Raw genomic sequence first — 26321 nt, forward strand, 5'->3', positions numbered from 1 at the left:
TGCCCACCACGTGACCACGTCTCGCACAAAGTTCGTCTGCCTTATTTCCTGGACGAAGATTGCAAATCCTCGAAGTAATTTATTTTCACGATCAAAAAGTACGACATGCCTAGAGTGCCTCGAGCCAGCTCGATGAAAGCAACTGCCAAGGTATGAATTAAGATCACTTTAGCATGCACAAAATTCAAGATCGATAATGATAACGGTGCATTGTTACTCATCTTGATTAGTTGATAGGTAAAAATCGAATCCTTGGCCTATCGATCGATATTTAGGTCACCAGGTTTAACGTACTTGTCCCATTCAAGTTCAGACTGGATGTTAGAGTTCTGAATAGCATTTCCTTCGAATAGTTTGGGTCCAGTTTTTGATTTGGCCTGCTTGGAATTTGACTTGTTTGTAAAGTTGTTATGTTTACAGATGTGTGTGTGTGAATTTTCGGTTCAAACATAAGTTTTTTCAAACACTTTTCAGGATGTTTATGGTGCACGTGTGATTGAAAGTGAAAGGGTGATCTGTGTATTTGATGAGATGTCGATCTGTGCATGGTAGACTGTACGCAACCAGCACTGATGTCTCGATTATTTTTTAACACTCTATTAAAACATGCCTGTTTGTTGAATGGTTCTTGGGGTTTGGTAGATTTAATGCAGCCTGCACAATTCAAACCATCTCTTGATTAAAAAAACCCAAAACAAACACATTTTATTAGATTAAAATATGCCTGCTTTTTTCAGTGGTTCTTGGAATCAGTGGTAGATTCAGTGCAGCCTACATATTTCAAACCATCTCGATTTTTTAAAAACATTTTATTAGAAAATGCCAGCTGTATGAAATGATCCTGAACTCTTTGTGGAGTGTGTAAATGATTTTCACATGGCTTGTAGGAGGCAGTGCAGTACTTGTTTCCGGGCGATGTAAGACCAAAAAAACAGTACTACTTCAAGTCCCAAACTATGGAAGATCTACACACTGCCATGGGTGTGAACGTTCCAAGTGTAAGCACTGAAGAGGTCAGTATTTCTCCAGAGTTCCTTATAACTGTTTTAACCCCTTGACTGCTGCTGGTGATGTGTATGCTTGTCAGTGAAGGGCTGTGACCTAATTACAACTAGGTCAGTCTCAGTCACCATGCTTTATTTGGACTTGTTACTTCTCCTGGGGATTATCAGTGGCACCACTCTTTAAAAAAGGACACATAAAAAGTAGTGGCTGCATTACAAGTTCTTTCCATGCTGATTTCTGTTTGCCAAGGATCAGCAGTCATGGTGTTAAACAGGTGGACTCTTGCTTTTAAAATTTTGTTATTGTAAACATAAAGAAATGATAATTCTAAAAGAAAAATCAAAGAATCATCTTGTTGAATCAGGTACCAGTGACAAATTTACAAGAAAGATAACTTTTACAAAATGCTTCATCACAGAATCCTGTTTGCTTTCTCAAAATTCTTTCCAATTTTGTTTGTTTGAGTGTGTCTGTTTTAATGCTTTCAATTTGTCAACAATAGTTCTGTATGCCACACGTAGTGTACGTGTTTGTCTGAAAAACCCATGCTTGTTTTATTACTGTATATCTATTATGTTTTTGAGAGAATATGGAATATATGTTCTATGCCATTGTTCACACATTCAAATTGCTATCCTGGATTAATAGACATGTATTGCATTGCTTTGCATTACATTGCATTGCATTGTTTCACATTTGAATTGATATCATGGATCAGTATACATGTAATGATGTATTGCATTGCATTGTAATGCATGCATTGCATTGTAGAATCAGATGAAAAAAGTCACAAGGAAAGAGATATTTTCGATAACAATTTGAATTTTACATGGACTAAATGAGACTGTGAGTGGTTCAGTGTGACAGTGATTGACTTAAACACTTTAAACATTCTATTGGTTTTCCTTTGACGTGTAAATCAGCCCTGAAATTTTCCCTTCACTGTCGGCGGGGCCAAAGCCAGGTGAAGTAAGCTGATTTGATCGCAGATGATTTTTGTTTCTGTTGCGCAGACAGCAACGGCAAGCAGCAGCAAAGGCAAAAAAGGAGCAAAGCCCTCCATGAAACGCACTGGTACCATGGCAAAAACTGTTGCAGAAGGTCAGTTGTAGATACACAGGTTTGGGTTCATCAGATTTAAAGAGTTCTCACTCTGTGTGTGTGTGTGTGTGTATGTGACCGTACCATTTAGGCAACCACACTCCATTTTCAGGTTTGTCACTGGTTTGTTCATGTGTGTGTGTGTGTGTGTGTGTGTGAGCCTACAGTTTAGGCAGCCACACTCCATTTTCAGTTATGTCACTGGATAGTTCATTTCCGTAACCAAACACAGACATGGATTAGGGCATATTTAGTGACTATGCTTGATCTTGCACACGTTATCACACAAAGGGTGTCAAGATGTTGGCAGAAATGCACATGTTGTTCTGGAAGGTAAGGGAAAACCTTCACCTTTGTTTTCACACAAAGGGTGTTCAGGTGTTGGCAGGAACACGCATGTCAAGGAAGATTGGGGAAAACCTTCACCTTTGTTTTCATACAAAGGGTGTTCAGGTGTTTGCAGGAACACACATGTCCAGGAAGATTGGGGAAAACCTTCACCTTTAAGTCACTGATTGCTGTCAGGATTCAAACTAAAGACCCAACAGGCAAAACAAAACAAAACAAACAAAAAAAACCACTCAGTTTTGCTGCCAGACCATGAAATGAAACGGACTGTAGTCATGACAAGTGTATGATGAAGTCATTGCAGTTGTTGCAGTTATTTAGCCTGTAGTATCTGCTCACTGGAAATCAGTTGGTCATATTATTTAGTTATTAGTTTATTTTATGATAATTATTATTGTTAAATGTTCAAAAGTCACATACAGCTGTCAGTCAGAGCAGTGAATTGATATCCACTGTGTCTTGGGCTTGGCATAGGAAGCTAGGACCCAGTCCTCTCTGCCGTTTTGACCTTCCCCATCTGGTCAGCTACCCATTCATACTGTTTCTTTTTTGATTGATTAATATGGATACTTATCACACTTGGAAGGAGTGAGGAACATGGGAATAAAGTGCCTTTCCCAAAGACACAGCACCATGCTGAAACAGGGCCTTGAACCCTGATCACTGGTGAACACTGGATCAGAGGTCCATCACTGATCACTGATCACTGGATCAGAGGTCCATCACTGATCACTGGTGAACACTGGATCAGAAGTCCATCACTGATCACTGGTGAACACTGGATCAGAGGTCCATCACTGATCACTGGTGAACAGTGGATCAGAGGTCCATCACTGATCACTGGATCAGAGGTCCATCACTGATCACTGGTTCAGAGGTCCATCACTGATCACTGGTGAACACTGGATCAGAGGTCCATCACTGATCACTGGATCAGAGGTCCATCACTGATCACTGGTGAACACTGGATCAGAGGTCCATCACTGATCACTGGATCAGAGGTCCATCGCTGATGACTGGATCAGAGGTCCATCACTGATCACTGGATCAGAGGTCCATCACTGATCACTGATCACTGGATCAGAGGTCCATCACTGATCACTGGATCAGAGGTCCATCACTGATCACTGGTGAACACTGGATCAGAGGTCCATCACTGATCACTGGATCAGAGGTCCATCACTGATCACTGGATCAGAGGTCCATCGCTGATCACTGGATCAGAGGTCCATCACTGATCACTGGTGAACACTGGATCAGAGGTCCATCACTGATCACTGGATCAGAGGTCCATCACTGATCACTGGTGAACACTGGATCAGAGGTCCATCACCTAACCAATTCTGCCACGGTGCCTCCCTATTATCATTATTAAACTGGCTGCATACTTAATTTGACCATATCATTTATTGTTATTTTGAATATATAATAATGAGAAGAACAATAATAATAACGTGTCTTAGGTTTCTCTCCGCTATTTGCTGGTGTCACCCCATAGTCTGTCAACATGTCTGAGGTCTATTTCCACTGTTTGTTGGTGTCACCCCATCATCTGTCAACATGTCTGAGGTCTATTTCCACTGTTTGCTGGTGTCACCCCATTGTCTGTCGACATGTCTGAGGTCTATTTCCACTGTTTGCTGGTGTCACGCCAACATTTGTTGACATGTCTGAGGTCTGTTTCCACTGTTTGCTGGTGTCACCCCATTGTCTGTCGACATGTCTGAGGTCTCTTTCCACTGTTTGCTGGTGTCACACCAACATTTGTTGACATGTCTGAGGTCTGTTTCCACTGTTTGCTGGTGTCACCCCATTGTCTGTCGACATGTCTGAGGTCTCTCTCCACTGTTTGCTGGTGTCACACCATTGTCTGTCGACATGTCTGAGGTCTATTTCCACTGTTTGCTGGTGTCACCCCATCGTCTGTCGACATGTCTGAGGTCTATTTCCACTGTATGCCACCAGTTCATCTTCTGCTGTCCTCTCTTTCTCCAACTCTCAGGTGTCCAGTTCACAGATGATTCTTGTTACCTGAAGCCACATGCGGTGTGTGTCCCACCCACTGAATACATCGTCTGCTGACTGAAGAGGCCAATGGATGAGAGTTTTCTTTATGTTTTTTTTTATTTATTTTTTTTTTTTTAATGACCTGGCTTTGTTTGTTGCAGCAAAACGCTTGCTGGATGGTGAAGAGACCATCACAGCAGGGAAGAGAACGCGAGCAGCAAAGAAAGCGACGCCAGCCAAACCGGCAATGAAACGGGCAGGTACCATGCAGAACACGGCCAAGGAGGGCAAGAGCTTCCTGAAGCGCACCAAGGGCAGGAAGGGCAAGGGAAAGAAGTAGCAACAAGCAGGCAGCCAGTATGCATGGAGTTGCCTTTCCTTGGCCTTGGAGTTTTGAATGCCAGTTGTTATCATTTTTAACACTAGTGTGATAGCTGTGAATGTCAAGTGTTGTAAGTAAGCCAAGCTTGATGCCTTTCCCATGCTTTTAGTGTTTATGTGGTTATGCTGCGTTGTTTCTTTGAATAGGAATTGTTTAAAGCAATGCCAAGTGTTATCAATTTTGACATGAGTGTGATAGTTATACTCACTGAAAATGGAATAGAGGCAGCAGCGTTTTGTGTTCTGTGATACAAAATAGGGTGCAGCTGGTATGTAATGAATGTGATAAAAACTATGTGATGAAAAAAATACTTGAGTATAAAAAGCAGTTGTCTTTTCAGTTTTGTGAAATATTGTAGAGAAATGTGATTTATAAAAATAAGCACAATCTGAATTGTCATTGATATTGTTTTGGATGGATCAGTTGTGTTCTCAAGTAAATCTTGTTATCTGTTTCTGCAGAATTGTTGAATTTTTATGTATTGTTTAACATATACCAAAAATAAGATAAAACCTTTTTTTCTTTTTCTTTTTTTGTTGTTGCCATATCCCTATTTTTTTCTTTTCTTTTGTTGTTGTTGTTGTTTTTTGTTGCTATCTCCCTTAATATCTGAATGGAAATGTGATGCAGTCCTATAAAATGAGCTGGTGACTTGATCATTTGAAATCATCTTCTGTCAAAGCAAACTGGGTTCTTCATTGTGGTTGGAACATTAGCCAGGTGTTATATGTCAGTCAGTTTCAACACTTCAGGACTTCAAGACTCTTTATCCGCTTCATATAGAAAAATTTTGGTAGGTGCATCAGGTATTAAAATGACGTTCAGTCATCAGGCACTCTGCACCTAAAAACCACAAAAAACAATGGCGGCCTACACATGCTCTCTCACCCCCCACACCACCACCCTCACAAACACACACACACAATTTGTTATCATTCTGGAAAGGATTTGTCATTAGACTTGAATTCAAAGACCTGTCAGCTTTTGGTCTGAAGTTCAAGTTTTTCAAAGCATCAGTATTGTATTTACATTGCAGTGGTTCATTTTTTTTGTGTGTAATGGTGGTCAGTGATTGTCAGTGCCCCTTTCACCGCCAGTCAATTTAGAGTGAAAAATTCCCTTGTGCTATAAACACAGAAAATGTGGTGTCTAAGAATAGCTGGGAATTTCCCCCTGTGATGTGTAGAAAAGATGGCCTATCCTACCACCGAATATAAAGAGCAGTAGGTTCATGGATAACAGATCCATGATCTGGTCACCCTTCATTGACATGGGTCCTCTTCCTAGCTGCTGCATAAATGCAAGTTTGGCAGTGAAAGTGGTACTGTTATTCAACTCTTCATTTGTTATTATCTGGAGCCGTACCAGGAGACAGTTTACATGTTCTGCAATTTGTTTTGATATTTTCCTTTTTGTATTCTCCACATACATACAACTGTTGAATGTGTGATGTGTGCATGTCATCTTTTTCTCTGAAGGTGTCAGCATGTATCTTTGACACACACACTTGTCTTTGTTGTTTGTGTTTTTTTGTTGTTGTTTTTTCTCAAGGCCTGACCAAGCGCGTTGGGTTACACTGCTGGTCAGGCATCTGCTTGGCAGATGTGGTGTAGCGTATATGGATTTGTCCAAACGCAGTGACGCCTCCTTGAGCTACTGAAACTGTGTGTGTGTGTGTGTGTGTTGTATCCTCCATGCAGTGAGATATTGTTGTCTAACACGATTATGCCATGTGTGTTTCATATTCTCTTTTACACTTTGTTTTCCAAGGGTAATTAATTCTGGATATTTTTTTCATAATTCTTGATATTCTTCTCAGCTTGCAAAAATATGATCAGCGTGATGGGGATTTCTAGTTGTGTATGGGTGTATGGCTGTTCAGAACTTTTATGTTCAGTCACAGCATACTTAGGGTAGTGTCGTTATGATACATGTGTAAACATTCATCATTGTCCTATTCAGAAAACAGCTTTTCTAAAGTGTTACACCGTTTACAGTCGTCAGTTCCAGCATAAGATGTAAAAATGTGTTTTCACAGCAAGCAGCATCTTCAAAATCAATTTTTTGTAGAATTTTGAGACATTTTGTTTTCGACAGTGCTGCAGTGGAGGTCCATGTAGGCCGGGGACTACTTGACACAGCTGTGTTCTCATCACATGCCCTGGCTTCAACCAGGCTGAAAGACACAGACACCTGCAGTGTTGGTCAGGAATTTGAACAACACTCCCAAACTGAAAGGTGGATCTGCAAAGTGGATGACCGTGGGCTGTGTGGTCCCAGTCTTCACATCTGAGCCCACAGCACACTCCAGTCTGAGCAGGAGATGGCCACAGGGCGAAAAAAACCCACCTTTGATGGGGGTCAAACCTGCATCCTCCCAGTCGTCAGTCCACAACACTAACCACTTCACCAAGGTGTGATGTGTTGGCTGATCAAAATCAGTTTATTATGTGTCATTTTTGGACGCCTTTTGATTTTCTCTATCGGCTGTGAATTCTGAGGTTTCCAGGATTGAGTGCATGTTGTGAAATGCACCAGGTTGTGTCTGAATTTTCTCTTTTTAAAAGAAAATTATTTGCGCTATCTTAACTGGCTGTAGGTGTGGTGGTATGATGCTGAAATGGTGATGGCAAATTAGTGACTGGCAACGTCAATAATAAAAATGGTGGTATGACCAAGCTGTGTTGCGTTATTATTATTTTTTCTTGTTTAGGAAACAACATTGGCACAGCCACGTAAGACCCAGTGGCCTTGCTTAAACAGTCCTGTGAAGAACTGTTGACGGAAGGAGACAAAGCGGAGGACAGAAAAGAAACTAATGGACTGACTACACTGCAGAATGGACAGGAAAAACATTTGCAGAGACCCAGGTTTAATTACACATACTTAACCGTGACCCAACTAGTGCAGACTCCGGCAGGGGTCTGACATTGCCGTCAAAAGAGGGCGCTAGCCAGGGGGACAAAGGGGACGTTACCTACTTCCGGGAGGTTATCGGCCGTAGTTCTCTCATTTTCTCCGCATAGGCGGATAGTAGTTTGCACAGGACAGGAATGTCAGACCCCTGCCGGAGTCTGCACTAGTTGGGTCACGGTAAGTATGTTATTTAAACGTAATTTTAGATAGAAAATTTCCTTTTTGACACAGCCAACAGACACTGAGTAATGGGATAAGAATATTGATAAAAAGAATGAAATAAGGTGCATGATTATATGTGCATGTGTATGCTGTGCGTGTATGCATGAACGAGTATGTCTCTAGAGCGTGTTTGCAAGTGGGCATGCATGGACATGATACAATACTTTCAGTAACAATGTAAACTTTGAAAGATTTTAATACCACAAAAAAGTAATGTCCTTGTCAATGTGGTGAAGCCACACACACACACACACACACTCAAAACCACCACTCACATTAAAATCTTAACAAACACAGCAAACAAATGAGACTTCATTACCATTTATTACAATCTGACTGTACATACCGATACTTCTATGTGGTGCAACGTCATGTAATATACTTTTGGTTTCAAGTCCTTGCCGCCCAACATCCATCAACATACATCAATCTCTTTCCATTAACTTAAAAAAAAATTTTTAATTTTAAATCGGGAAGAGCTGGGAGCTTAGGCAATACAAAATGAGGACAGTGACCAGTGACAATCACAAACAAGACTACATGTTCCTGTGGTTTTTTGTTTCCTGGGAGTGATTTGCTACTGACTGGATCTCCATCACTGTTGATCACAGCTCAGCCATAGCAGGGCTGAAAAAAAAAACTAACTACCTGTTCTGTGCAATGAAAAACAACAAGAAAAAAACAAAAACAAAAAAACAACAAAATAATAAAAAGAAACTTAGGCAAAAGTACAGTCACACTCGGGCAAATAAATCTAGGACAGACCTCTGATGTTGCCAGTTTCTTCAATTTTTCATTAGAGGATTTTAAAAAAGAACAAAAAATCCAAACCTGAACATAAACATCACAATACACAATAAATGAAATTCTACATAACAACAGCCATACAAAATAAACAAAAACCAACAGGCACCTCATGCATCCATCCTTGGCACACACACAAAAAATAAGACAACACAGCGAGAACGCCCAATTATCCAGCCCACAAAAATGACCAAACTATTCAAGGCTTTCCAGAACAAATGTTGCTCAGTGGACCAACAGGGCAGAAAACAACAAAGGAAGAGACAACAAAAAAAGAAAAGGAAAAGAGCCAGAAAGAGAGCGACAGAAAAGACACAACACGGTATTTCCAGAAGGTGGGGATACTTTTTAATTTGACAGAGCTACCAGCATCAATGGATCTGTTACAAAGTGGATGTAATCAATGTATTGTGGCAAGATGGGGATACTTTTTAATTTGACAGAGCTACCAGCATCAATGGATCTGCTACAAAGTGGATGTAATCAATGTATTGTGGCAAGGTGGGGATACTTTTTAATTTGACAGAGCTACCAGCATCAATGGATCTGCTACAAAGTGGATGTAATCAATGTATTGTGGCAATCTGCATGGAGTCAAACTAAAACATGGACAAGGATACAAGACCGACATTAAGACAGATCCAACCAAACCACCACAAAATATCTATCAATCCACCAGTCGGGGTTCCGAATACAAACCAAAACCAAACATCCAAAAATGAGGAACAGACAAGACAGAATTCAATGCAGCACCACAAGCACTCGAGTCTACAGAAAATAAAAAAAGACATGTTAAGAGAAATGATTCTAACAAAGACCAGTTACTGACACACCAGAACAGCTATGTAAACACAAGATTACATAGGACAGGAGAAAGAATTCTGAAACAAATGAGAGCTTTGATGGCATTTTGTGTTGTCAGATAACAGCTCAAACAAAATTCCATACATTTTCCTGGCCAGACTGAACATTTTCCATACCAGACACAAAGCCAAACAGAATTTTTTAAAAATGGTCTGTAACACCATTGACAAAACAGATCAGAGGATATTCTGTTACTATGTTAATTTTCACCATTTGGGGTTTTCTTGATTGTTTTTTGACTCACTTGTGTAAACAAAGTGAGTCCACGTTATTACACAGTGTTCGGTTGCCTGTGTGTATGTCTGTGGTAAATTTTAACAATATAATTTTATCTAGAAATACTTTTGTCTGCCAATACCAAATCTGAATTAAACATAGAAGGAAAAATAAATCTTCACAGTCATAACAATAACAGGTTGAAGTCTTCTGAATTAAGCCATATTCCCAGATCATTAACGTTTTATTTCATTAATGCTCAATCCAGATCCAAAAAGACCATAATCCCACTTCCCAGTTACCAGAGCATAGGCTGTTTGGTAAGATGATGGCATGACATCGTTTTTCTTGTTCGCAATTAAAAGAAAAGAAATACCAATTCTGGACAGAACACACAGTGACACTAACTACATCACTGACGGGTTTACTGCACATAAATGTATCAAGGTGGATACTGAAGGAACCAGAATGAACACAAAAGAAATTGAATGGACCATGTCATAGTTTCTGAGTGTAACTAAGCCTGTTCAACATGGATCTCCGCAGATCTAGAGAAAACAACTACATGTTGTGGTGTGCTTGAGGTGATGGCAACGTCTCCTTTACCGTAGACTTTATAGAATTTCTTAAATGCCCGAGATATACCAAAATAACATGATTTAAACAGCGTTATCCCCTTGAATACTGTGATTGATTTATCACGCTTAAAAAACATGCTCAAATGTTAATTTTTTTAACGCCATTGGTAGATGGACTATAGTGCTGTGAGTAACTATTTCTTTTGACCCCGAGCATGCTTGCTTTGATTTTTTTTTCAACCTGAAGCTTCATAATAACATATACAGAACACATTTTAACGCTTATATATATATATATATATATTTTTTTTTTTTTTTTTTTTTTTAGTGTGTATCACAAGTGAGTCTTCATGCTTCTTGCTCTCTTGTTTTGAATGCACTAAGCACCTTGCTAAGCTATATTGGTCAAGGGGCTTACCAAAATTCCAAGACATTTCCAAACCTTGAAGAACACAACATTTTCCCCAGGACTTTTCCAGCCCTGGAAATAGTTCCCTCATTTCACCAAGGCTTTTCCAGACTTCCAACAAGCTCTTTACAAATCCTGAACACCTTTCTGAGTCAGCCAACAGTCCAAAAACACACAAAAAACCCCAATAAAACAAAATAAGATAAAACAGAGGCCTATCAGGAATCAGAGGTACCAATGAAATCATTATGGAAATCTAGAATGCCTCCTTAAGAAGAGGGGCATTTACACAGCTTTTGATTTTACATTTTCTCTCTCCTGATATCACAACCTGTCTGTCTGAAATATGAACGTATACTGTACGAAATGTACATTACATATTACCAAATGTGCATGACATATCCTAATGGTGTGTTTGAAGAATTTGTGTGTGAGTGTGTGTGTATGTGTGTGTGTGTGAGAGAGAGAGAGAGAAAGAGAGAAAGTACATGGTGTTTGAAAGAATGCTCCTCAGACATCACACAAGAATGTGTACAAACAAAACCTCTGTGAATACAAACAACTTCTCTAGCGTTTCTGCAGCAAAGCACCTTTTCAATGGTAACAATCTTTTCCATTGCAGCACAATAAAATTCTAAATGATAAAAACCTAAAACTTAAGCGCTTCACTGTAGATGCTTCCCATTTTCTGAAAATTACAGAAATAAAGACCTGTAGAGACCTGTACACATATCTGTGAATGTACAAGTTCAATCAATGCTTAAGTTATTGTGACATACCAACTTCCAGTATTTTAGAACACAATAAAATTCAACACACATTCCCATTTCCTAAAAAAAATAAAAAATAAATATTTTTTAAAAAAGACAAAGATTTCCACACATACATGCAAACGCATCTTCATTTCATTTTGATTTTTACCTGCCAAAATAGGGAAGGGGGGATGTAAGGAGAAAAACAACAAAGAAAAATCAACCAGGCAGAAAATACACATTACAATTTTGTCTTTACTTTGACTGTTTAGCTGTCAATCAGCCCTATTAATGGTGTTGGTCGAGGGTTTCATTGAAACTGCAGCACAATTTTGTCTTTACTTTAACTGTTTAGCTGTCAATCAGCCCTATTAATGGTGTTGGTCGAGGGTTTCATTGAAACTGCAGCACCATTTTGTCTTTACTTTAACTGTTTAGCTGTCAATCAGCCCTATTAATGGTGTTGGTCGAGGGTTTCATTGAAATTGCAGCACAATTTTGTCTTTACTTTAACTGTTTAGCTGTCAATCAGCCCTATTAATGGTGTTGGACGAGGGTTTCATTGAAACTGCAGCACAATTTTGTCTTTAACTGTTTAACTCTCAATCAGCCCCTTAATGGTGTTGGACGAGGGTTTCATTGAAACTGCAGCACCATTTTGTCTTTACTTTAACTGTTTAGCTGTCAATCAGCCCTATTAATGGTGTTGGTCGAGGGTTTCATTGAAACTGCAGCACAATTTTGTCTTTACTTAAACTGTTTAGCTGTCAATCAGCCCTATTAATGGTGTTGGTCGAGGGTTTCATTGAAACTGCAGCACCATTTTGTCTTTAACTGTTTAGCTGTCAATCAGCCCTATTAATGGTGTTGGTTGAGGGTTTCATTGAAATTGCAGCACAATTTTGTCTTTACTTTAACTGTTTAACTCTCAATCAGCCCCTTAATGGTGTTGGACGAGGGTTTCATTGAAATTGCAGCACAATTTTGTCTTTACTTTAACTGTTTAGCTGTCAATCAGCCCTATTAATGGTGTTGATCGAGGGTTTCATTGAAACTGCAGCACCATTTTGTCTTTAACTGTTTAGCTGTCAATCAGCCCCTTAATGGTGTTGGTCAAGGGTTTCATTGAAACTGCAGCACAATTTTCTGTCTTTACTTTAACTGTTTAGCTGTCAATCAGCCTCTTAATGGTGTTGGTCAAGGGTTTCATTGAAACTGCAGCACAATTCTGTCTTTACTTTAACTGTTTAGCTGTCAATCAGCCCCTTAATGCTGTTGGTCAAGGGTTTCATTGAAACTGCAGCACAATTTTCTGTCTTTACTTTAACTGTTTAGCTGTCAATCAGCCTCTTAATGGTGTTGGTCAAGGGTTTCACTAAAACTGCAGCACAATTTTGTCTTTACTTTAACTATTTAACTCTCAATCAGCCCCTTGAAGGGTGTTGGTCAAGGGTTTCACTAAAACTGCAGCACTTTTCCAGACCCTGAAGAGAAAAATGGTAGTCAGCGCAGAACAGGGAGTCAGGACTCTGCTTGAGTCTGCACCAGTGGGTCATGGTAAAACCCCTTCCCCAGACTCTCTCAAGTCCCAACCAAAAGCCATTCGGATGAGACGAAAAACCGAGGTCCCGTGTGCAGCATGCACTTAGCACACGTAAAAGAACCCACAGCAACAAAAGGGCCTGTTCCTGGCAAAATTCTGTTGAAAAATCCATTTTGACAGGAAAAACAAATAAAACTGCATGCAGGAAAAAATACAAAAAAATGGGTGGCGCTGTAGTGTAGCGACACGCTCTCCCTGGGGAGAGCAGCCCAAATTTCACACAGAGAAATCTGTTGTGATAAAAAGAAATACAAATACAAATACAAAGCATCATTACTGTCTTGTATTCGAGTGACAGTTAAGTCTAATTTGCTGTTATGTGAGGGATGTGCTATTTTTTCTAGTGTTATGTGTGTATGTGTGGGTGGGAGGTGCTCTGTGTGTGTGTGTGTATGCATGTGTGTGTGCATGTGTGTGTGTGTGTGTGCACATGTGTGTCTGGGCTGTAAATGATGTGATGACGGTGACTGTTTCTTCGTGGTTGATTCTGTAGTGATTGTTGCTTCTCTTTTGTATCATGTAATTTATGACTGGTTTTAATCTTTTTAAAAAAATGTTTTTTTTTATTGTTGTTTCTTTCTTTTTATATCCAATTTGTGAAGTGCCGTGAGCCTCTCTGTGAGGGAACAGCGCAATAGAAGAACACTTCACTGTTACCATTATTAACACGTGTAATCAAATATACTTTCCCAAAGACTTTTCCAGCCCTGGAAATGGTTCTCTCATTTCCCCAAGACTTTTCCAGCCCTGGAAATGGTTCTCTCATTTCACCAAGATTTTTCCAGCCCTGGAAATGGTTCTCTCATTTCACCAAGATTTTTCCAGACTTGCAGGACTCTGTACGGACCTGAATGCTCACTGGCTATTTTACATAAACCTGACAACAAACAGCAAGGTGGGGCAGTGGGGCAGGTGTAGAAGGGGGATGGGGGAGGGAGAGAGTGTGGTAAAAGACAATAACTAAAGCAGCAAACCCAAGACAAGACAGTGAGGAGAAAAAAAACAACAAAAAACAAAAAAAAAAACAACTGCCAGACCTGACAATGTATTACATGAGACAACGGACTCCACGGAAGAAATATATGACATCTCAAACCACCTCCATTCTCATCATCACCCCAGGGATCATGTATGACCTCCACCGGCCAGCCGGCTTTTACATCCAGTGATGTTCATGCATTAAAAAAACAAAAAAACAAAACAAAAAAAACCCTCCAGTCGATGATCTTCATCCATGTCTTTTTTCTTCTTTTTTTTTCTAAACCTTGTACATGTTTAATCTACAATTTCACTGGTTTAACCTCCAATTTCACACTTTTAATCTACAATGTCACTGGTTTAATCGATAGTTTCACATGTTTATTGGCTGAACAGGTCATTACTGGGGAAAGGTGAGAGTACAAAAGGGCAGCTGACAAGACACCCTGAAACTACTCCATATACTGAAAAAGAAAGAATTTAAAAAAATTACCAGTAATTCTCTACACTGAATTTTAAAAATAACCCAAAAGAACTCTGTACAATACATTGTTAAAAAGAAAAAAAAAAGAGATGCTGTTAAATCTGTTTACACATATAAGTTGATCTGAAATCAACTTACCTCCTTCAAGGTTTATCAATTTATCAGATTGAAAATATGTTGGCAACAACTACTTCTTACTTGATCTGATTACGAAAAAAGTAGTAAATAAATAAATAAACAAAAAGAAAAGTTCACCCAAAAGATATTTCAACAAGCTCATTCTCAATCCTTGCCAAAACACAATCTTATACACTTGCCTTTTCATCTTCAAAAGCTTTGGTTGCCTTCAGACACTGGAAGATTTCTACTCCACAAGCACACTGGAGGAAGAAGAAAAAAAAAATCAATTCACTTTTCAGGTCAACGGAATAATTATCTACAGAGTCACTCCAGAGATGCCCCATACACTAGTAGAATAGTGCCGTGTGTAATATGGGCCTGTTCACTTTGTGTTCAAAGTCCTGCAGAATTTCGTCCACTTCATTGTCCAGATCATCAGATGAATACAACTGCAACAGAAACACACACACACACACACACACACACACACACACACACACACACACACACAATCTTAAAGGATGGAGAGGTGTGTTAAGAAATATACATGTAACTGCAAGGGAGAGACACAAAAGAAATTACTGAACAAGAGAGCAATTCAAAATGCTCTCCTCACAATTAGTAAAATTTGTTTCAGAGGTATACTGTAGGTTACACATGCAAACCTGTTTCCTCACTTGGATACACAGGCATGAAACGTTTAATTGTATTCAGACACAGACATCCATTCCTTGCTTGGCAGTAACCTGATTCTTGGAGAACTGACGTTACGTTTGTCAGTTACCCCTTTCACTCTCTTGGTTAACAAGTCAACAAGTTATGGGGGTAAGATAATGAAAAATAAAAATTTTAAAAAAATAAAAAAATAAAAACACAACAACATAACAAGAGGCAAAGCCTTCAAAGCTAACATAAGATTCCTGCTGAATGACAAAACCAAAAATGCTGGGGGGTGGGGAAGAGGAAGAGTGTGTATGGGGGAGGGGGGTTACCAGTACTTATGTATATTGATCCTAATATCATGTTTGCTCCATTAGAAACGGGTGTTTGTCAAACTGAACGTTGTGTGCTGGAAACTAAAAATTCCATCACGCAACAGCAGCCCACATCGATTGCCATTTCACTGTTTTCAGATTATAATACAGATCTGTCAAAGTTTCCAGCTTTCTCTGCTGTTCTCATTGGCATGTGTGGAAATAACTTAATTTTTTCAACTTTTAACTCAAGTCTAGTGTCGACAGACAAGTATTTCCAGAGAAAATGATTTTGTTAAAGTTTACAATAGACACATACACATGAACTGTTGGATGTACGTACACACACAGACATCTGAAACAGAGTTAATCAGTTATTATACAGACTCAATGAACTGTTAAAATGTACCATAGACACACACACATAAACATATATACATACATTACACACACACAGAGACAACGGAAAGGCAGGGTATTAGTTTTTTTTACTGTTACACAAATTCATGTTGTACTTCAACATATTCAGGGTATTACACCAATTCATGTTGTGCTTCAACACATGCAGGGTATTACACAAATTCACTGTTGAAACACACACGTCAGCCAAAATGCAAGGACTGTGGTTCCAGTACCACCAGTTGGTGTGGCACGTCTTGCTCAGCTTGTACCAGAGATTGAGACAAGCTTTCAGTACGGCCATGAGCAAAGTGTGAGCTGTATGATCAATGGTTGCTCCATTGCCATGGGATTTCACTAATAGCTTAGTCTTTTATAATAATAATAATAATGGATACTTATATAGCACACTATCCAGAAATCTGCTCTAGGTGCATTTGTTAACATAAAACATTATATCTATGTTACATACACACACCAAAATGTGACTACACACACACACACACACACACACACACACACACACACACACTGCATACATAAATTTTAACAAACATGTGTATCTAACAGCTACCCTAACACATACGCACACATAGGCAGGCACAAACTTACATAAACACACTTTTATGAAAGACTGTGACTCCCAAACTAGGAGCTCCACTGCCATGGGATTTCACTAATAGCTTAGTCTTTTATGAAGCTTTTGGGGATCTCAACTCTGACTGTCCTAAAGCTCTCTTGGCCGAGAGAGTGGGGATGTAACTTGGGGAAGACACTCTCCACTATAATGGGGATGTAACTTGGGGAAGACACTCTCCACTATAATCCAAATGTTGTCCAGACAGTTGCCATGGCAGCTGCCTCCTCTGCTGTCACGATGGTCACAGTCGGACACAACCATCATGCGTACATATACGCGTTTCAAGTCCTTTGAGGCTACTGGCCCACAGTATCTTTCTGATCTCGTTCACCCTTACATACCCTCATGCCAACTACGCTCTTGTTCTGACACCGCATGCTTAGGATCCACCCTGCTCGAACCAAAACATGTGGACAATGCAGTTTATCAGACCAAGCCCCCTTTCTTTGGAATCAACTTCCTCAGCCTCACCATCACTCATCTTCGCTGCAATCTTTCAGATCCAGCCTGAAGACCCACCTTTTCCCCTCCTGAATAATTCTCAACAACTCATCCCTTTCCAGTACAAACTAAAATGACTATTAGTGCGTGAATGAGTTTGGATAGTTTCAGAATTCGATGGTTGTATTTTTTATTGTGTACTATTTATGATTGTGTACTATGACTTTTGTGTGTGTAATGCTTGTGTGTACTGTGTGTGTGTGTGAGTGTGTGTGGATGGATGATTAATTCAAATAATGTTTGGTATCTTGCGTTCAATTTTTCCTTTTTGATTTTTGCATGTGTTCTATTTGTAAATGCCTAGGGCTTATTTTCAAGATTAGGTGTAAATGCTCATAATAATAATCATCAAAACAATAAATATATTCATAATAATAATAAAATAATAATAATAATAATGTGTGTAACTGACCATGGAGACCATCTCACAGATCATGAAGGCCCCAATGGTGGCCTCTTCATGGTTGTCCTGGATGTCAATGTTGATGAGGTGCATCACATGGTCCACATCCTTCTCCCGGCTCTCGATGTCTGCACACCACACACACACACAGCTCAGTGCAGTTCACTTACACTGCGTTCAGACAAATCCATATACGCTACACCACATCTGCCAAGCAGATGCCTGACCAGCAGCATAACCCAACGCGCTTAGTCAGGCCTTGAGGGAAAAAAAGTAAAAGAAAAAAGGAGGTAAGCAGATAATGAAATAAAATACAATGTGAAAAAAAATCCAAAAAACACACACAAATGTCAAAAACACAAAAACATATAAATGCAAGACAATAATGATAGATATACAGATAAGCAAGTAAATGTAAATAAACACACACACACACACACACACACACATTCACAACAGACGTGCACCAAACATGCAGTTTCACACACATGAAAGCACAAACAAAAGTGCACAGGCCCAACACTACACATAAAAAGCACAAGAGCCCCAACACACGCATACACACACCATCTCCCACATTACCCTGCACCCCCCTCCCCCCACACGCATATTCCTACTTATCGCAGCTTCCATGGCACACACACACACACACATCAATACCCCGATGAAGGCCTCTTCATGGTTGTCCTGGATGTCGATGTTGTTGAGGTGCATCACACACACACACACACACACACACAGTCCTGTACACCACTTCTGATAATGCATACCTACAGTCTCAGTTTCAACAAAGTAGTCAGAGCGTGCGGACAGGTCCTTATAGTTTTTTTCTGCTATGCTACATCCGTTGCTTTGGAAATGGAATGGACCCATAGCAAAGCACGGATACCTGGGATGTTCTAAAATTTTCTGTTTAGTATTTCTTTCACTATCAGACCAGACGACCATTTCAGAGATCTGTGAGTTAGACATGTTCTCTTCATCAGAAGCACCAAATCAACCAATTCAACACTGAAAGTATAAATTTATGTTAGGGTCCCAAGTTTGAATCAAGTTGCAAAGGCTGGTTTGAGTTAAGGACAGAGATTTAAATGTTTTCCCAGCCCCAACTCAACGGATGTGTGGACCTGCTAGAGTCTGTACCCCCATCTATATTCATATTCTTTAAAAAAAATAAAATAAAATAAAATAAATTCTGAACACACACAAAAATGAAGAACATGTTCAGCAGGCATATCCCCCAAAACAGAATATGGCTGTCTGCATGGCACGTTGGAAACAACCACAAGTAAAAACTAATTCCATACCTGTACGGGTGAACATTAGCAATGCAGCCCAAAAACTAAGAAAAGAACAGAAAGAAGAAGTAAAGAAATTAATTCTTACCTTCTATGACTTGGTCATATACTCTCTCCTCGCAGGTGATGACGATGTCAAATTTCTCTTTGCAGGCCTGGAAACGCTCGGGTTTGGGTTTGATGCGTCGATTCCTGTCCAGCATGTGTAGAATGCCGTTCTGTGTGTAGCTACATGAAGCTAAGGAATCTGTCTTTTTCACTCTTGAAGCAATGGTTAGAACAGGACTATTGAAGCAATGGTTAGAACAGGACTCTTGAACGAACCAGTGGTTAGAACAGAAGCAATGGTTATAACAGGACTCTTGAACGAACCAGTGGTTAGAACAGAAGCAATGGTTAGAACAGGACTCTTGAATGAACCAGTGGTTTGAACAGAAGCAATGGTTAGAACAGGACTCTTGAACGAACCAGTGGTTAGAACAGAAGCAATGGTTAGAACAGGACTCTTGAACGAACCAGTGGTTTGAACAGAAGCAATGGTTAGAACAGGACTCTTGAACGAACCAGTGGTTAGAACAGAAGCAATGGTTAGAACAGGACTCTTGAACGAACCAGTGGTTTGAACAGAAGCAATGGTTAGAACAGGACTCTTGAATGAACCAGTGGTTAGAACAGGATTCTTGAAGCAATGGATAGAACATGACACTTGAAGTGATGGTTAGAACATGACTCTTGGAGCAATGGTTAGAACTGGTTACACACACACACACACACACACACTCAGGGTTTCCAGAGCTGTGAATACACAACATTCTATACCAGCTGACCAGACTATAACCAATGTTCTTAACAAACACAAAATTCTATACTGACCAGACGGAACAATGTCATTAACAAACACAAAATGCTATAGTGACCAGACAGAACAATTTCCTTAACAAACACTAACTGACAAAGCCAAACTGATTCAAAAATTTTTCTGCTGAAAAAAAAAAGATCAGTGGATATCCCAGTATTTGTGTTCAATTTTCACCACTGTTTCCAATTTCTATTGTTTGTCTTTCAAATGCAATGAGAACAAACTTAAGTGACACTGGCCAAGGGTTTTACTTTGATCAATATTCAAAGACTTTTCCAGACCTCCACTATTCTGTACAAACCCTTGATATTTACGGGTGCAGACATGGTTTACAATTTTTATCATAAAACTTCTTAGGGCTTTTGGTATGCCAACAGATTGAGCCGTACATTGTATTGTGGAAAACAGCATAATCTTTTGGAATTGGCATGGTATGTTCTTCTACTGGGGCACTTGCTTAAATTTTCTGGAATCTGCATAAATGAATTCAATGATGGATAAGACAACAAGAATAATATCATTACGAACCTTTCATAACCCAAACATACAGCAAATCAATTGAAAAAATTAAGTGAATTCAATGATGGATAAAACAACAACAATAATATCATTACGAACCTCTTATAAGCCAAACATACGGCAAATCAATTGAAAAATTAAGTGAATTCAATGATGGATAAAACAACAACAATAATATCATTACGAACCTTTCATAACCCAAACATACAGCAAATCAATTGAAAAAATTAAGTGAATTCAATGATGGATAAAACAACAACAATAATATCATTACGAACCTCTCATAACCCAAACAAACAGCAAATCAATTGAAAAATTAAGTGAATTCAATGATGGATAAAACAACAACAATAATATCATTACGAACCTTTTATAACCCAAACATACAACAAATCAATTGAAAAATTAAGTGAATTCAATGATGGATAAAACAACAACAATAATATCATTACAAACCTCTTATAACCCAAACATACGGCAAATCAATTGAAAAATGCAGTGAATTCAATGATGGATAAAACAACAACAATAATATCATTACAAACCTTTCATAACCCAAATATACAGCAAATCAATTGAAAAATTAAGTGAATTCAATGATGGATAAAACAAGAATAATATCATTACGAACCTTTCATAACCCAAACATTGAGCAAATCAATTGAAAAAGTAAGAAAAAGGATACAGATCAGGATCTTTCCTCCACAAATCTTTATACATTTCATCATAGGTGACGCTGAAATCGTAGACGTTAGGTTTGTCGGGCGACGGACCAGGCAGCTTTACCTGATTCCCTGTGCCAAATGACTGAACTGGAAATCCCTTTTTCCTGTAAAAAGTCATGTTCAAAATTAGCATATTTTTACCAAACACACACACAAGGTTGACATGACCTTACCAATCGTAATACCACTAGTATTTTTCATTTGTAGTTCCCCCCGGAAATATAATAACTCATGCAATGAACTGCTACCTTTTAACCTAAATTTCACTGGCGCAATAACCGAGTGGTAAAAGCATTGGACTTTAAATTGAGGGTCTCAGTTCAAATCTCTGTAATGGCACCAGGTGGGTAACGGAACAAAAGCATGGAGATTTTTCTTATCTCCAAGGTCAACATGTGCAGACCTGCTAGTGCCTGAACCCCATAATGTGTATACCAATGCAGAAGATCGAATAAGCACGTTAAAGCTCCTGTAATCCAAGTCAGCATTCAATGGGTTATGGAAACAAGTACACACCCAGTGTGCAAACCCCTGAAAACAGAGTATGGTTGCCTGCATGGCAGGGTAAATTAACAAAATGGCCATATACATAAAATGTTACATGTCTGCATGAGTGTGTATGTGTGCGTGCTTGAAATCCGATTGAATGGTTCAGGAAACGAATGATGAGCACCCAATGGCAGCTGTCAGTTGGTTCTACCCAGGATGGAAGCCTGTTTGCAAAGTGCTTAGAACTTGGTCTCTGACCGAGCAAAGGTGCTCTATAAGTATCCTTATCGTTCATCATCATCATTCAAAAAGAAATAACTTTCTATTGATTATGATGTCACTTTTACCTGTCTTCAAGTCTGGGTTATTTCTTGCACTCAAAATTTTGCACTCTTTAATCATCCAGAGATGTATGTAAATCTTACAGCATACATATGTATGCCAGTATTACTGTCTCCCAGTATATATGTCCCACCTCATGCTGTCACAATAAAAAAATAAAATAAAAAAAAGCATTCAGCAATGGCAAAAGAGATATAATATATATCAAATCAATTCAATTCACGTTGCAGCTTGGCCAACAACAGAGCTGTATCAGGGATTTGAATTTTTAATAGAAATCATTATAAATCAATGATGATGTACTGTCAAAACCATGGCATATCAATAAGTCTTTTTGACTACACGTTGAATCTACTATCACTTATCAATATCTAATTTGACCAAATTTGTTTGAAATGTTGTATCATCTATCAGTATATGCCATTCAACATAATTCAAGTAAGTCAGTCATTGATTGAAAGTCATTTACCCATAAATTTAAAGTTTATTTAAAATAAAAAAATTGTTCTGTCACTCATGTAACCCACATTTTTTGTTAAGACAATATATTATATAATCAGTCCAAATGCAGCGGCTCCTCTTTGAGAAACTGAACTGAACTAATAATGAATCAGTATTACAGATCCTGAGCCTTTAGTATAAGTAGCAGTAGTAGTGGTAGCAGATTAGGGACAAAACAAACTGAGAAGAAAGTGACAAGTGTGGAAGTAACAGTCCTTTCTCTGTTAATACAGCTTCAAATAAACTGGTCAATGTTCCACACCCAAATTACTTTGTTTTGTACATAAAAACTTCTATAAATGGATCAGAATTCTGAGAAACTGCCTAGTTCATTCTTGAAAGTATCAATATAGATGGTGCTTGTTGTAGATGAGGTGACAGTCCATTCCATATGTTTGTAACTCTAGCTGAAACAATAATTTTGTGTGTCTGAGCACTGAAAAAATGTTTTCACATAACTTTTCTTATGAAACTGTTATGACCAAAATATAATCACAATACTTGTGTTAAGTGTTGGTGTTCAAATGCCACTCAGGTGTTTCAATCCAGTAACAGACTAATACATGTAACGAGGAGACGAGGAGGGACTACAAAGAGTGATCTGTGTTCTGTTTCACTGAAACATGGCTCAACCCGGACATCCCTGGCAGCGCCATTCAGCCACCAGGCTTCACTGTGCACAGAGCTGACCACACTGCTGACTCATGCAAGCAAAGGGGCAGCGGTGTGTGTTTCCTCATGGACACAAGCTGGTCCTCTGATGTCAAGGTGCTATCGTGTGCCTGCTTCCCCCACATGGAATTTCTCACCATCCAGTGCCGAGCCTTCTACCTCCCATGAGAAACAACTTCAGTGACGCTGATCGCGGTGTACATCTATCCCACAGCAAACCTCTCTGCCGCACTTGGTCTGCTAGCAGACAAAATTAACAAGAGCGAGAACAGTTGACCCAACTCCACTGTCATCGTTGCTTGTGATTTTAACAAAGCCAGCCTCAAGAAAGAGATGCCAAAGCTTTATCAACGAGTGGATTGCCCAACACGTAGTGACAAGACCCTCAACCACTGCTACACCTCCATCAAGAAGGCATACCACATGATCCACCGTGAGCCTTCGGGACAGTCCGATCACAGCATGATGTATCTGGTGTCGGAGTACAAACAAAAACAAAAAGCTGAAAATCCAGTCGTGAAAACTGTCAAACAATGGTCAGCCCCTGCCTTAGCGACCTTGCAGGACTGTTCTGAATGTACAGAATGGAGTATTTTTAAAGACTCTGCAGGGAACTTAGATGAATGTACCGAAACAGTGTGTGATTACATTTCTTTCTGTGAAAGTGTGTGCATTGCAACAAAAAATATCAAAATATTTTCAAATGACAAAATTTGGTGTAACAGGGCAGTTAGGCAAAAACTAAAGGAAAAAGAATGAGCTTTTTGTGAAACTGATGATAGAATAGTCCACAATAAGGCTAAAAGAACTGTGAAAACTGCATTAAGAAGGCAAAGTTTTTATATAGGGGACATTTTGAAATGAGAAGAACATTTGTCTGCAAACAACTCTAGGAATGTGAGGCCCAGACTGCAGAACATCACTGATTATAATTTAAACTGACCCACCTGACAGTCAACATCACTGACAGAACTCTTCCAGACAAACTGAACACATTCTACTCCAGGTTTGACAAACCATTGTCTTCTTCTGACGTGGTTGCACCCAAAATCACCCCCACTCCCTCTTTCATAGTCCAAGAGAATGAAGTCAGACGCCACTTCAATCGTCTGAAAATGAGAAAAGCCACTGGCTCTGACGTCTCACCAGGCCTTTTGAGGAAGTGTGCAGTCCAACTATCTAAGTATCTTGTTTCTTCACTGGCATATTTAACATGTCCCTTCAGTCATGTGTGGTACCACACTGCTTTGTTTAAGAAATCAACAATCATTCCTGTTCCAAAGAAAGCACAACCAAGTTGTCTTAATGATTATTGTCCCATAGCCTTAACATCAGTTGTCATGAAAACATTTGAACACTTGATTCTGCAATTCCTAAAAACCTGCATTCCTCCATCTTTTGATCCCTTTCAGTTTGCCTACAGAGCCAACAGATCAGTTGAAGATGCCATTAGCACAGGTCTCTACCACGTCCTCAGACAACTCGAAAATCCTAACAGTTATGCTGGAATCCTTTTCATTGACTACAGCTCTGCTTTCAACACAGCAGTACCATCAAAACTATATTTCAAATTGAAAGACCTCTCGCTGCCTGAATCAGTTTGTGCATGGATCCTAGATTTTCTAAGATGCAGACCGCAAGTTGTTAAAGTTGTTGACCTCACCTACTCCACATGTATTCTCAACATGGGCACCCCACAGGGATGTGTTCTATCCCCACTGTTGTACTCACTATTCACACATGACTGTGCAACTCAAAATGAATGCAACACCATGGTCAAGTTTGCCGACGATACTACTCTAGAAGGGCTGATTACGAACAGTGATGAGTCAAAATATAGGGAAGAAATACTGGAACTTGTCAGCTGGTGTGATCAAAACAACTTAGAACTCAAAGTATCAAAAACAAAAGAATTCATTTTAGATTTCAGGAAGACCAGATCTGACCCCTCACCACTTGTCATAAAAGACAAGCAAGTAAAGATCATCAGCAAATTTAAATTTCTCCAACTGATCATTTTCAATGATTTGAAATGGGAGAAAAATACGGAAAAATTTGTTAAGAAAGTACAACAGCACCTGTACTTTCTTCGGCGCCTCAAAAAGTCTGGAATTAGAAAAGAAATCATGGGTGATTTCTACCGGGCAGTCATTGAAAGCATGTTAACCTTCGCTATTTCTGTTTGCTACGGAAACATTTCCAAGGCAGAAGTCGCAGCCCTGAACAGAATCATAAAAACTGCCACCAAGATTACCGGGGCTGATCTACCTTCTACAGACAAAATAAATTATGAGTGGCTAATCAAAAAAGCAAAATCAATCAGCCAGGACAAATCACATTCAGCTTCTGGGGTTTTTAAGATGCTCCCCTCTGGTCGGCAGTACAGGAGTATAAGGCCGAAAACCAATCGCTTTGCCAATAGCTTTTTCCCCAAAGCAGTCAATGCCCGGTCTCTCAAACAAATCCAGTATGATTAAATAGAGTTGTGCAATTAGCAACTACTTACCTGAAGATCTAGTCATCAGCCCCATCCACATGTGATATGCAGCTCATGTTTAAATAAGTGTGTGTGTGTGTGTGTGTGTGTGTGCGTGCACGCGCTCAAGTTCTCACACTGATATACATATATGCACATGTATGTGTCCTAAATTCTACTGTATCTGTTTTTGTGTATGATTTTCGATTAATGTTTGTACCCTTTATGTACTATCCCCCCCAATATTCCTTGTGACCCCGGTACATCTGGTAATAAAGACATTCTATACAATGTAAAAACAACTAGGGTTATCAAAGCAAAAACAGACAGGTAACTGCAGAAAACCAAGTTAGTGTCACTCACCCCAGGAAACTGTGTGCTTCCATGCTCCGATTCTGATTGCTTGAGCACACAATTGCTATTTTCAATTCGTCTGGCATGTTTGTTGCGTTTAATTTCCACATGAACACGCTTTCCTCCTTTGTAAAATGCAATTGATACAAAGGTGTGTCTCACTTTTATACACCTCCGATAAGTTATAAGATAAAAAGTAACATAGAGTGTACAAAGAAATGCATGGCACCATAAAAGTGCTAACAGGGTTGTGTACTACAGCATGTCAGAAAGTAAATATGTCTTTTTAGTTGCCTATTCTGTCGGTTCCTTTTGCTGATTTCCCAAGTGCTTTCGGTCTTAGCCCATTGACCGGAAGAATGCTTGATTTTACGCACCAA

The 26321-nt window shown here is 39.3% G+C and overlaps 2 protein-coding genes across 3 annotated transcripts; one reads left to right on the top strand and one right to left on the bottom strand.

The window, feature by feature from the left end:
- LOC143301903 (uncharacterized) lies at positions 1–7521 on the top strand. Its single transcript, XM_076616345.1, has 4 exons — positions 1–150; positions 888–1013; positions 2019–2106; positions 4623–7521. Exons 1-4 carry the CDS (start codon positions 106–108, stop codon positions 4799–4801), a joined length of 438 nt encoding a protein of 145 aa, XP_076472460.1. The 5' UTR covers positions 1–105; the 3' UTR covers positions 4802–7521.
- A 765-nt stretch (positions 7522–8286) lies between these two features.
- On the bottom strand, positions 8287–26283 carry LOC143301729 (RNA polymerase II subunit A C-terminal domain phosphatase SSU72-like). 2 transcript variants are annotated; one of them, XR_013057837.1, is made up of 6 exons: positions 25951–26283; positions 21068–21211; positions 19093–19232; positions 17716–17834; positions 14035–15238; positions 8287–13994 (listed from the first exon to the last, which is right to left on the bottom strand). XR_013057837.1 is itself a non-coding variant. In XM_076616119.1 (5 exons), the coding sequence occupies exons 1-5, from the start codon at positions 26049–26051 to the stop codon at positions 15137–15139; spliced, it is 606 nt and encodes a 201-aa protein (XP_076472234.1). In that variant the 5' UTR covers positions 26052–26283; the 3' UTR covers positions 8287–15136. The 2 variants fall into 2 exon arrangements, 1 of the variants encoding a protein (XP_076472234.1); XM_076616119.1 differs by having other exon boundaries at positions 8287–15238.
- Between the last annotated feature and the right edge of the window lie 38 nt (positions 26284–26321).

The sequence above is a fragment of the Babylonia areolata genome, chromosome 28 (assembly GCF_041734735.1).
Source record: "Babylonia areolata isolate BAREFJ2019XMU chromosome 28, ASM4173473v1, whole genome shotgun sequence".
NCBI classification, from domain to species: domain Eukaryota; kingdom Metazoa; phylum Mollusca; class Gastropoda; order Neogastropoda; family Buccinidae; genus Babylonia; species Babylonia areolata.

Excerpts from the sequence above, each read along its gene's own strand:
- LOC143301903 (XM_076616345.1), top strand. The coding sequence starts at position 106 with ATGCCTAGAGTGCCTCGAGCCAGCTCGATGAAAGCAACTGCCAAG. Across the intron at positions 1,014-2,018 it reads CAAGTGTAAGCACTGAAGAG|ACAGCAACGGCAAGCAGCAG; the intron begins GTCAGTATTTCT and ends TCTGTTGCGCAG. Across the intron at positions 2,107-4,622 it reads GGCAAAAACTGTTGCAGAAG|CAAAACGCTTGCTGGATGGT; the intron begins GTCAGTTGTAGA and ends TGTTTGTTGCAG.
- LOC143301729 (XM_076616119.1), bottom strand. The coding sequence starts at position 26,051 with ATGTGGAAATTAAACGCAACAAACATGCCAGACGAATTGAAAATAGCA. Across the intron at positions 19,233-21,067 it reads TGGAGGAAAGATCCTGATCT|CTACACACAGAACGGCATTC; the intron begins GTATCCTTTTTC and ends AGCTTCATGTAG. Across the intron at positions 17,835-19,092 it reads ATATGACCAAGTCATAGAAG|ACATCGAGAGCCGGGAGAAG; the intron begins GTAAGAATTAAT and ends TGTGGTGTGCAG.